The sequence below is a fragment of the Heliconius melpomene genome, chromosome 7, assembly GCF_056956725.1.
Source record: "Heliconius melpomene rosina isolate 202511_hmr_F chromosome 7, ASM5695672v1, whole genome shotgun sequence".
NCBI classification, from domain to species: Eukaryota; Metazoa; Arthropoda; class Insecta; order Lepidoptera; family Nymphalidae; genus Heliconius; species Heliconius melpomene.
Window position 1 is genome coordinate 1,965,197 of NC_140395.1, and position 12,578 is coordinate 1,977,774.

At 29.6% G+C, this 12,578-nt stretch overlaps 1 protein-coding gene across 15 annotated transcripts in view; it reads right to left on the reverse strand.

Moving 5' to 3' along the window:
* Positions 1-12,578, reverse strand: part of Hr3 (nuclear hormone receptor 3 ROR-beta) — a 111,872-nt gene that overhangs the window by 79,205 nt on the left and 20,089 nt on the right. For 7 of the 15 annotated variants that reach the window (XM_085188946.1, XM_085188945.1, XM_085188944.1 and 4 more), the window contains exon 1: positions 4,476-4,652. The exons of 7 other annotated variants lie outside the window; for them this stretch is intronic. In XM_085188946.1, the coding sequence (XP_085045072.1) occupies positions 4,476-4,482 (7 nt within the window). In that variant the 5' untranslated portion in view covers positions 4,483-4,652. Of the gene's footprint in view, positions 1-4,475; positions 4,653-12,578 lie in introns of those variants that run through there. One more of the 15 variants, XM_085188954.1, reaches the window with a different exon arrangement.

Sequence of the window (12,578 nt, forward strand, 5' to 3'; positions counted from 1 at the left end):
AATTGAAGGAGGAAAGTATGTAAGTCTTAACATTAGGTTCCCAGGTTTACTCTGCCATGAAAAATTGAAATTTTCTATAGTTAAAAGATGATTTACACTGAAATTTGAACTACCATCTTCTATAATTGAAAACGCACAGACAACTCAGTTATTTATTACAGTTAAAATATAATATGATATAAGTAAAATTTCAATATTATTGTTTTTAGTTTTAAATAGAATTGTAAACTTATTTGAATAATATATGTATGTCTGTTTATCAGCACTCTAATCTCTGAACCATAGATTAAAATTTCCCATCAAATGATGGTTATCGATCGAAGCATAGTGAAGTAGTCAACCTTTGACATTTAAATATTATACATAAAGCACCTAAAATTATTGAAATAATAAACTTAAATAAAATATTCATATTTTTGACTTCTAGGCTGTGAGGTAATTCAAGTATTAAGTATATATAATGCTGAACGTGATGGTTGGGTGTTCAAATCTCACTCGGATTAATTCTTGTATCTGTAAAATAATAAGAAATGTATGTATGTCTGTATTTCTTTAATTTACACTCTATAAAAGAACTTAAATAAAAGAATTCCTTTAGACCTTACTCTCAGTCATTTTAAAATTGTAAAAAGTAGAGACAGATAAGTAAATCACTACGTTCTATGCAAAAGTTATAATGGGTTTATTTTTTAGTTGTCACTTTCCATACAACAAATAAGAGTAAATTTCCACCATTTTTTAAATATGAATAGCTATAATTTTGTATAGAAAATAAATATATTTTTACAATCAAATTAATAGTCCAAGATGTGTTCAAAAGATATCAGTATTCAATGTGTACGAGCGAGTATACGAGTAGCGACATTACGCAATGAGTTACAACACACGATAACGTTGTGAGTTGACGGTGCGATGGAGCGATTTTGATTTGGTTCAAGTTAAAGGCGTACGCCAAAAAAAAAGATCTTAGATTTATTTATTTTACTACTTTCATAAAATAGTACCATCATTAGCTGAAGAGTTTGTTTAGTTGAGCATGCTATTCCCAGGAACTACCGGTTGGAATTGAAAAAATATTTTATATAGTGATGTATCCCACTGTAGACACTGTCATCTGTCATTATCTGCCACCTAAAATCTCTTATGTCGTCGTACACGAGGTAAGGATAAGTCTGTCATTTCTTAGTTTTTCATCAATATATATGTTTGAATTGAAAAACAAATATCTTTTAATGCTTACCAAGTTCAAGGTCAAAATATATAAGGCATATATAATAATTTACAAAACATTATATATTTTGTAATTTATGATAGTGGTATTTAAATGTGTATTTCTGTAAAAATAATATATGAATTACTTTCACTCTAGCAACTAATGTGACTATATAGAGCCACAAATCGAATCGAATTCACTTCCTTTGTTTCGAACTACTGTAACATGTTCACTTGTAAAAATAAATAGCATGAGAAGATGCTATTTAGTAAATTACGAAGTTTCTAATTTAAGATTATATGTACTCTGTAATTAAAGTATATTAATTATATCTATCGGTTTCGAAACGGCGGAATTTTGCTTAGAAATATAATTTTAATGAGAGTTTTTCACATCTTAGTTTTTTTGGCGTTATAACACTGTAATAAAATATTTTTATATATAAATAATAATAACACACTAATTGAATTAGCGTTAAAAAGAAAGTATTTATATACAGACTAAAAATATAAATATTAAAATTCACAAAAGTGTTCAACGCTATATACGATTGTCTATTTACAAACCAGTATATTTATATTCTTGCATATATTATAAGAACTAAAAAAACGAACTATACGACTAATAAATATAGATAACAAAAACAACAAATGAATGAATACAGATAATAAAAGAAATGCCGATACGTCACTCTACACAGTACATTCATCATCCTCTCATGACTTGTACCACGAAATTTCGAGTGAAAGTTGCAACTGCCAAAATCTTTTAGTGAAAGTGGGCAAGTGAGATCGATGCCATAATTATTATTACACATTATAAGAGATACGCTAAAAGCAAAAGCCGGATACAGAGAAGTTGGGATTTTCGATATGAATTTATCGTAATAATTAATTATATTTATATTACTATAATATTATTGATTAACTTTTGATGTTTTCCTTTAAAAAAATTATCGCTGTATAGGTAAAATAACAATTATTAGTATATACTTAATGTAAGCATGGAAAAAAGCTGCAATGCAAAAAGAAGCTTTAGAAAGCTTTTCAGAAAATTGATTGAATTTCAGTTTAAAGACAAATATTTCAGTAAAAGAGAAACTTGTAGCTTGTACCTATTTTTTCTTTATCTTAATATTTTTTTGGGTTCAGGTTAGGCAGAGGGAACCTGGGAACCTAATGTTAAGTCACTCCCACTTTACGCCGAGGCATCCCACTTTCTGGAGGTATTGTCTCTTGAGTTGCGAAATTCCTCCGCAATTCCTTCCGAAATGCCTCTAACTTACACTCTATATGGATAAAGGGTAAAAGTTCAGTTGTCTGTACAGAAAAGAACTTTCACATTCATACGTCCTTAAGTTAAAAAAAGTTCATAATAAAAAAGAAATTCAGATGTGAAAGTGAGATATCCTCACGATAAAAACGATCGCAAAGAGAAACCAATTAAGTGACCTTTCATGCGAGTGTAACTAAATATATTTTGATTTGTGGGTAATATTTTACATAATAATATTTTAGAATGTAAATTCGTTAATTATATTGATGCCCCCGCTGTAGTAGACAAAGCCCAGCGTAGAGTTCCGCCACTGTATCCGCAAATGTCTTGAAAATTGGGTTGGGTGAGTGGGAAACAGAATGTCCTAACCCTCATATTTTTTATTTTCCCTCTACCCTATTCCACGCGGGATACAGCGTGAAGTTAGAAAAATATTTTTACACACGAATGGCAGAACGGACGACATATAGAAGTAGCGTCTTTTTTAATAATAAATGATAATTTGAATATTGACCTTGAAATTTTTACTATGCTCTCTTTGGAAAATAGCCCAATTTAATGTCAGCTTAAATAAAAAAAAACAAATAATAATTTTTGGTTAACTTAAAACTAATATTAAAAATCCAACGTAGTGTAGTACGTCGCTTAGGATCAATAAATTTCATATAAATGCCTTTTACAATAGGTAAAATATAACAAATTTTCTTAATCGAACCTGAAATATACTATTCTAAAATTTCAATCATTGAAAATAATCTTTAAAAAAACCACAGATATTCCTAAAAACTAAAATTCAAGTATTTTAGTAAGTACTAAAACTAATACCTAAGTTAAGCTTAGATTTGCTTCATTCCTATCGTAATGAATTACGTTACGTTCTCTCAGTACCAATAATACTTTAGTACCTAAAATACAGGTTTTGGTTCGCGTGTGGCGAGGACAAGCCGCAATAGGAATATTCAATTAATAATATACCTTACCTATTAATAATTGATAAAAAATGACAATTTTTTTGTCTGTAAGTGTCAATTTAAACGTTTTTTTTTTATTTAAATTAAATTTTAGCTAATTGTTCGTGTAGTTATTGTTTATGCGTTTTAGGGTTGTCATTATGAAGTAATTGTAGGAATGTCTTAGGTATGAAAATTTTGCCATTTTAATTACAATTTGCATTATGTAAATTTAGAGACTCGTAGTGATTGGTCACTCACACTTAGTAGTTGGAGAACAATAAATGTGACATTATAAAAAAATATTCCAATACATTTTTTAAATCTTTTTTAAATGGCATGTTATTTTACATAGATCATATTGTTATATTGATTAATATTTATTGTTTATTTTCAAAAATCAAGGTCACCAAAATTAAAAAAAAACAAAAACGAAAATAAAAATATATGTATAATACCGAAATTTTTAACTTATTTAAGCAAAAATATATTTAAAAAATGTTAAAAATCCTTGCTTTATTATATTAGATAATATAACCAAATCCTTTTAACATCGACCTAGTAAAAGAACAAATAAACAAATGATAAAACAAGAAATAATCTTAAAAACAAATAGTTAAAAAATGCCCTTCAGTCCCGAAACAGAAAAATTTCCCAAGAGTTTCCTAATGTCGAACCTCTCTTTCTAACACAAGGTCGTGTGGACGCGCTTTCTCGCTCGCACAGTATGCAATACATCTGCAACTAAGACCTTGATAATTGCAAGTTTCGATAGATAATAAATAATTTTGTATACGGGTAATTTGTATATAGACCTCTATGAAAAAAAATGTTTTTTTTTATTTACAACCTTCATAAATTTCAAAATATTTTTTTATAATTGGCTTATAAATATTATAATTGAAATTAAAAAAATATATAAAATAAAAATTATCTAAACCGCTATTTATATATGTACATATATAAAATGTGTTCCCACAAAATTGTTACGAAACGACGGACGAACAATTTAATAATAATAATAACTAAATACTCACTTAACATAAATATGTTACAATCCAATCACATATAAATAGTTTTTTTTATACACACTTGGCTGTATACAGAACTGTTTTTGCTATAAATTTTGTGTTTTAAATTTAAAAAGTGAACTTGTCAAATGTTTTGAAAGTTTCGGCGCGAATGCGGCCGCGCGCGCGCCTTCTGCAACACTAACTGAATTTTGTAAGCCACAAGCGAAGGTACCAATGGCTGATTTAAAACGAATCGCAAATTTTGATTATATTTTAGTTACTTTTAGTTTCTATAAACGTGAATTATTAACAATAATTTAATATTATATAGAGTTAAATAATGAAAAACCTTTGTTGAGGACAAACTTGACCTACTTTTTATTAGTGTTTAGTGTTTAGTATTTACTTTGATAGATATGTGTGAATAAACAAGCCTAATGTGAGTAAGTATAATTTCCGAGTTTAAAAATGCTTTTCAAATTATCTTTTACTATAAAAAATGTAGCTCTTTTTAATTAGGTGTTGTGTAGCAAAATGAAGTAAATTGAGTGATTATATTTCGTTACATAAGGTATATGTTCCAATTATGACATTTATTTTATCGCCATCTTTCCTTTTTCAAATACTTTTTTTGAGAGCTCCACTACAATCCAACACTTTTCAGCAAATCTAATTGTGTACACTTAAGCTTACGTTCAAAACATTATAGGGAAAATATAAAAAAAAAACTATTTACATTATTTCTTAAATAATTTATATATTCTACATAAACCATGACTTTTTTATGAAACGTAATATAATTTACTAAACTGAGGAATATTATTATCTTTTTTATAGTTTATTCTATATTTAACGGAAAAAAAAATACTCTAAAAACATATAACAGCTTTTGTACGCTTTCTAAAAAAAGTACAAAATCGAAAAAACTAAAATACAAATAAAAACAAACACACGAATTTGAACTCACTATAACAACAAACAACAAAAAATATCCAAACTTTACCCACTCCACCGCAAGAGCAGTCTAAAAAAGCATAACCCACGCCGCGAATAACCGTAAGTGTTAATTTTTAAACGGCCCAACCATGTTTTTCGCTTATTTAACCCTCCTGGTCACCCCTTTTACAAAAATGAAACACGTAAAATCCATTCAACTGAAACCGGGAGGACCGGTCGAGGGTAACGCGTATAGGGGACGCGACTATAGACACCGTACAATGTATAATTAGACAATGCTGGCAAGATGGACATGAGCAGGCAAGATGAGTATAATATACACTGAGTGACCCCATCTCCCCATCATGTCCAGAGGAGTGAGAGAATCGATCTAAATTAACCTTGAGTTTGTGCAATTTAATTGTAAGCTCAATAGTTGTGCATTCAATTATTATTGGAGGCAATCAATAATTTTCATTTTCTCGCTCTGGCTTACCACATAAAATGCAAAAACAAAGACAAACAAAATGCTAAATCTAGAACAAAGAAAAAAAACGGCGTTTAGTTCCGCCAAACATCATACAATGTCTTTTGAATTGGACGGTGCTTGCGAATATCGCAGTTTTATCTTACTAAAATATAATCATTCACACAAGTAAGAATCGAACCCATGACTATTGCGTTTTACAGTCAGAAATCGTTTCACAAATGGTAATAATAAAAACAATCAAAAGTTTGAATGTCATCATTGTTTCCAATGCTATAGCGAAGTCAATATATACCTTCCGAAAAGCGAAGCAACGAAATTTTCTTCTAAAACAACTATTTCGATAGTGTCAAATCACTTTGTATATAAAAACTAAGTTTCATATTGCTTTCAAATATATAACATACTGATTCAGTATTGATTAGCCCTAAATATCTAACCTAGATAGTTTCTTAATTATCTAAACTTATATATTACGTTTATATGTATAGATAGATATAGGAGCTTAGTATTTTATTAATAATATTATAAAGCAGAAGTTAGTTGGATTAAACGCTATAATCTCAAAAACGACTGATTCGATTTAGAAAATTCTTTCTGTATTGGATAGTTCATTTATTGAAGAGCCGGGTCATAGGTCATACATCACGATACCCAGTAAGTTATCTCGGTCACCAACAAATCGTTCTTAACTCTTGAGATCTATCTTGAGAGTCCATATTAATAATGTACTAACACAAACAGCATCTCAAGATTGCTCTCGAGATCGATCTCAGAGTTGACAGCGCTTTATAAATGCGGACCTTAGATTATCATTTACAATATACACAAAACTTAATTTACTATCCATTTTCTATTGATCACAGGGTGAAAAAGCAAGCAAACTGGTACTACATATAAAGAAAATTTCCAAAGCACGTAATCGAACCTGTAACCTTCATTCCTAATAACTCTATAACAGCGCGACTCTACAAACTCTACAACTCATATCTATCAACTTTAAAGACGTAGACACACGGTAACCTAATTTTGAATGATTCGATAAGTTATCTATCGCGGTCAATGTACGATAACATAAAAATTATTTGGCAGAAGACAGTTTTATATACATATTCACCTGCTTTGAATTTTGTTATGAGAATCCAAATATACTCCCCTGTGGAACAGAAAACAAGAGACTGGGCTTGTTTTATTACTGTAGAAGTTAGTCGTGAGTTCAGAAGATTATTACATAGTAAATAATGATAGCGTTCTACTTGTACACGCAATGTCTCGAATTCGGGTGAAAAGTGCAGAACCAGCTGTCATACCTAAGGATTCTTTGGAGATGTAATTCTAAAACTTTTTTTACGTACTTCAAGAAGCATGTCATAATAGGTGGAAAATCGAAAAAGTGGAAAAGAATCTTATTAGATTATAACAAAAATATTGTATACTACATTCATTTATCAAATTATCTTGGCTTAGAAAATAAATTAAAATAATTCAATAGAAATCCATAATTCTATATTGTACGCTATCAAATACCAATGTGCTAAATTTCATCACAATCTGTTGAGAAAAATTGACCTTACTTTTTTCGCGCTGTATCCTGCATAGCGGTAGAGGGAATCTAATCCCCAATCTATGGCCTAATTTAGTATTGTCTCGTTTATAATATTTATAAAATGTATATCTAAGGCTTTTTAATATTTAGATATCTATACAGAAGTCGGCCTCTACATTTAATATATGAAAGATAAGAGATAACATTGTTGTTTATTTTTAGTGTATTTATTCTAACAAATAGTGATTAGGCACTATATAAATTCATTCAGGATCAATTTAATTCAAGACGTCAACTTTATAATAGAAATGTACAACCTTGCAATTGTTTATGTTTTTTTTAATTATTTCAATCTTTTTACATATTTCTTATCTGTTAGTATATTACGTTTTAAAAAAAAAAAAGTATTAACTAGGGAGTGTCAAAATTTTATGTATTTGAATACGAGAAAGTAAAGACACTAAAATAATAGAAGGACACCGTGTATGCTCTAATATGACTCAGTAGGGTGTTATGTAACTTTGCTACCTACGTGTAATACTGCACGCAACGTAAATGGGTTCTAATACTAGGGGAAATGGTCATTATGAATTTGCATATACCATTGTATCCCCATCATGCAAAATATGAGAAATATGAGTAAAAAAAAGTTCAGCTCCGTGAACCGAGTGATGCAACTCCCACAGTTAAGTTCCAAAACACACAACAAATCAAAAATTTGACGAAACTTGAGAACGGAGTGTCTAAACACTAGGTATCCTCTCCTTACATATGAGATATAGCGTGAAGCTTGCAAAATATACCTACATAGCATTATAACTGTTTCAGACAGAAGGAACATAATATAAACCTAGTGTCAAGACACTTCGTTCCCCACTTTCCGCCGAATTCTGGAGGCATTGCGTGTTGAATGGCGGAACTCAACCCCGCAAGCATTACACGTAACTTTATATTTATACTCTTTATACATACGTATGTATTTGTATGTAATTTCGATTGCTTTACGAATATATTGCCGATTAAGCATTTAGCAAAATGGCGTATTCGTCAAACCAATAATTATTATACTTTACTGATATAACGAAATAAGACACTGTCGTGTTGCTATGCAATGTTTATGTAACTTTTGCACCTCTGCGAATAAACTTAATATATTTAAGATTAATTCCATCTTTTACACATAATATCTTTTTAGTCAATACTCGTAAATTTTCTTAGTAAATAAAGGTTGGTTGGTTGGTTTGGTATAAGAATAAAATAAATATAAATAAGGTAATAAGAAATAATTATTTATTAGATATTACGCGAAAATCGACCCACAGTATATACTGGATATGCGTATAAGTTATTACATTAATACTAATCTACTTAAATACCAATTCAATTTTTTACATTAAAAAAAGAAATTTATAATTAAATCTAAAACAAATTCTATAAACGTATAATTAAAAAATATACATAAGTACATAAATAAATAATATTAAATTTTACGAATCTAAGCAGTTTTAATAGCGTTTTTACAGCTTACGCTAGCGCCAAATAATTTCGAATGTGCAAAATGTGCGAACATATACATATATAATATAATACGAAATAAAAATACCAAATAAAATGACCTAACTCACAAAATTGATCAATAATATTATATAATATATTATTATAATTAATTATATGAATATCACGATTTAATATTAAAATTCACAACAAGTTGTAGCTTCCTGTTGAACTGACAATACTGACAGAGATTTCTTATAAAATTGATGATTCACAATAGCTTATGCGGTGAAAATGGACGTTTAACCACAAGTTGTCCTGATTTTATTTAATGGCTATGGCTATAGAAACTTTGGGATCATCTACAATCTACGTACATATGTATATTTAATATTTTATTTAATAAACTATAGTTATTGTTTGACAAATCAATTAAAAATATTCATAAAAGAAAATAAAATAAATATTTTCCGTTATTAAACCTCGCCTATCCTCTGTTCCAAATATAGATAAAAACGTTTAGAAACATAACCACACCCACACAGTATTTCTATGTAAAATATAATTTAAAAAGTAAAGCCATTTCGCATTCTATGGAAGAGATCTAAGATTTTTAAATATTATAAAATGTGAGATAGGTCACTTTGCTCTAAAATCTTAAAGTATAGTTTTAATGAAACATATTACTTACATACTTGAGACAGTCGCACTTTCTCTATTTAAGCTCGTTATTAAAAGAAAGCTTACCTGAAAAAGAAATCATATATTAATCATTGAATTATTGTGCCTACGAATATCTAAATTATATATTTATATATACTCTAAAAATTGTTCGAAAAGTGGAGGACGGAGTGTCTTAACACTAGGTTGAATCTGCTTATACTGGCCGTAAATGCAATAGTTGAAGTTTCGATAGTGGAAAGTTGAATGGATTAAGTTTTTTTGTATGTTATACTTATTTTATTTTTTTAGGGAAATACACATACTTTAAATATACTGTGTGTTGTCCTAAAAAAAATATTGTCCTAAATACAATGTTTAAAAATCATTAGTTAGAAAATCTTTGACTATTCTCTTATGCAAAAAAGTGAAGCTAATTAAATATTTAAAATATAGTATGTTACAATAAATATAAAATAAAACTAAAATATAATAATGTAATCTAAGGGGAGCAATTATCAATTTTAATTGACGTATGTTTGTATTATCCTAACATAAGTGCAGTTGATACCTGCATTGCGTACAACTACCATAATAGATATGTAAGTAAAAACGAAACATTAAGTATGGAAGTACAATATTTCACAATACATTCATATATTCTCATATACACTTAGTGATTAATTTTAATAATATATTTATCACTACATAATAAAGAAATATCGGATTGGAATATCACTATTTTTTATTAAATTCTATGTTTTCTTAGCTTTACGCTGTATGTAGTAAATTAGTCAGTGGGAACATGTACGACATTACATATTGAGTGGCGTAACTCAACATCGCGCCGTGTCTTGTTTGTTATCAAAGCGACGATGATGAAACGAAAAAAATTGTTATTCCAAATGGGAATCGAAACCACAACCGTCGCGTTTATCACACGCTGTGCCACTGCACTACGACATACTTATATTTACAATATCTATATAAACTCACTATATCTTCCATATATATTATACATTCTAAGGAATTTCTAGACTTCACATGTTTAAACCTAAGCCCTAACGGTTCCCGGATCTAATATAAAAATACACAACACGTCATCGCACCGCGTCGCGTATCAGCTGAGACTTGAGGTAACTGTGTCAGTAGCGGTGCTTAACGGTAAACTGAGAAACGCGGTGATACTACTCGGCGATAGATGGCGCTGACGCAAAGAGTTTTGTAAAGTGGTATTTAGTTGGGGATTGGCAGAGAAAAATGAGTTGTTTTTATTAATTTTAGCTATAAATATAGATTTTGAATAGAGGCCAGTCGTAGCGCAGGGGCACAAACGTGGAACTGCAGGTTTTAGATTGTGGGTTCGATTTCCATTCGAGAAAATGAAATATTACTAATTCAGCAGAAAGTTGGTAACGGAAATATTTTAATGGGAACACGCGTCTTAACGTTAGGTTGTCTTTATCTGCCCTGCTATGTGCGGGATTTAGCGTAAAGCTAAAAAGAGAAGTTAAAAAGGAGAAAAAATTATCAATAAGATCTTTGAAGTCCATGCAGTCACGTCAGATCTTTTAAGTTCACCAAGTTTTTTTTGAAAATTTATATTTAAATAAGTATATATTTAATATTGAAAAACAAAAAAAAACATGTGACATTGGGTTTATTTTAAATCTAAATTAAACTTAATTATACAGTCAATACTGAAACTAATATTCCCATACTGTGGCCAAATAATGAATAAAGTTTAAGCTTAAATTACCAAAATATTTGTTTTCTAAGTATCTAAGAAGGCGATGGCAGAGGGTTGACATCCTACTTAATGGGAGGCCTTATTTATATAGTATCCATTACTTCAATTATATAAAGTATGGTATGTGATTCCACTATCCAAATCCGAAGGTATTTAAAATAAGCAGAAACTGTGGAATTAACATTCCATTCTCTCTTTCTTTTTTACCTTACTTATAGCAGGTTAGTTCAGTATCTAGTGTAGATACTCAATGTTCCACGTTCCAACCAAATTTTAAGACGTTGCGTGTTAAGTTGTGGAACTCTACGTCGCGCTTGGTCTTTCTATAAAAGTTGGAAAATGCAAATAATTTATTGTTAAGTGGGGATCGAAACTACAACCGTGACGCTCACAGTCGAATGCTGTGCCACCATGACTTCTTGTTTTTACTCTCATACTTTCAAAGAATTAAGTAATTTTTACACTTTTAGTTTATAAACATATTCAAAATGTATTGCAAAATTATTAAATAATTTAATTATTCATTAAATACGTATAATATGTATTATGCATGTTATTTTATTTATATTAACAATATAGGTCACTAGATAAAACACTTAATGTGAGTACCAATAGTGGTTATCAATACAGAGAAATGTTTGGCCTTCAGACTTCATTTGAGGAACTTATATAAGAAGGAATATACAAAATTTTGAAACGTACTCGAAGCAATGAGTTGTTTTCTATAATCTGACGACGAAAAACGGTAAATCGAACATCTTGGCACTAAATTATTTCTGCCTACCCTGCTATATGAGAAAAAGCATGAATCTGATACAACTACTGTGTCAATGGGTAGTACCTGTTCATAATATTGATTATTTATACCGCTAGATGTCAACAGTAATTTAACCTTGAGTATAATTTGAGTTTAATGTCGATAACGAGGTTCTTACAAAAGTACAGTTATAACTTGCTTTTAAGTGTGTCAGTGTGTTGTCGCCTCTCGGTAATAGATGGCGCTGGCTTAATGGAAAGAAAGATTCGCTTTAACGGTTTAATCGTGATGTACATATAGTACATTCGGCGAGTCGTGGCCGCTATCTTTATAATTCTTTGTATAATCTTATATTTATAACATTTTATTTTTAAACAGCCAAATATATCTGTATTTCGCTTATAACAGAATAGGCAGAGGGAACTTAATATTACGACATCCCTTTACCCACTTTACATAAGCATTACGAATTGAATGGTGGACCTCAATACCACACC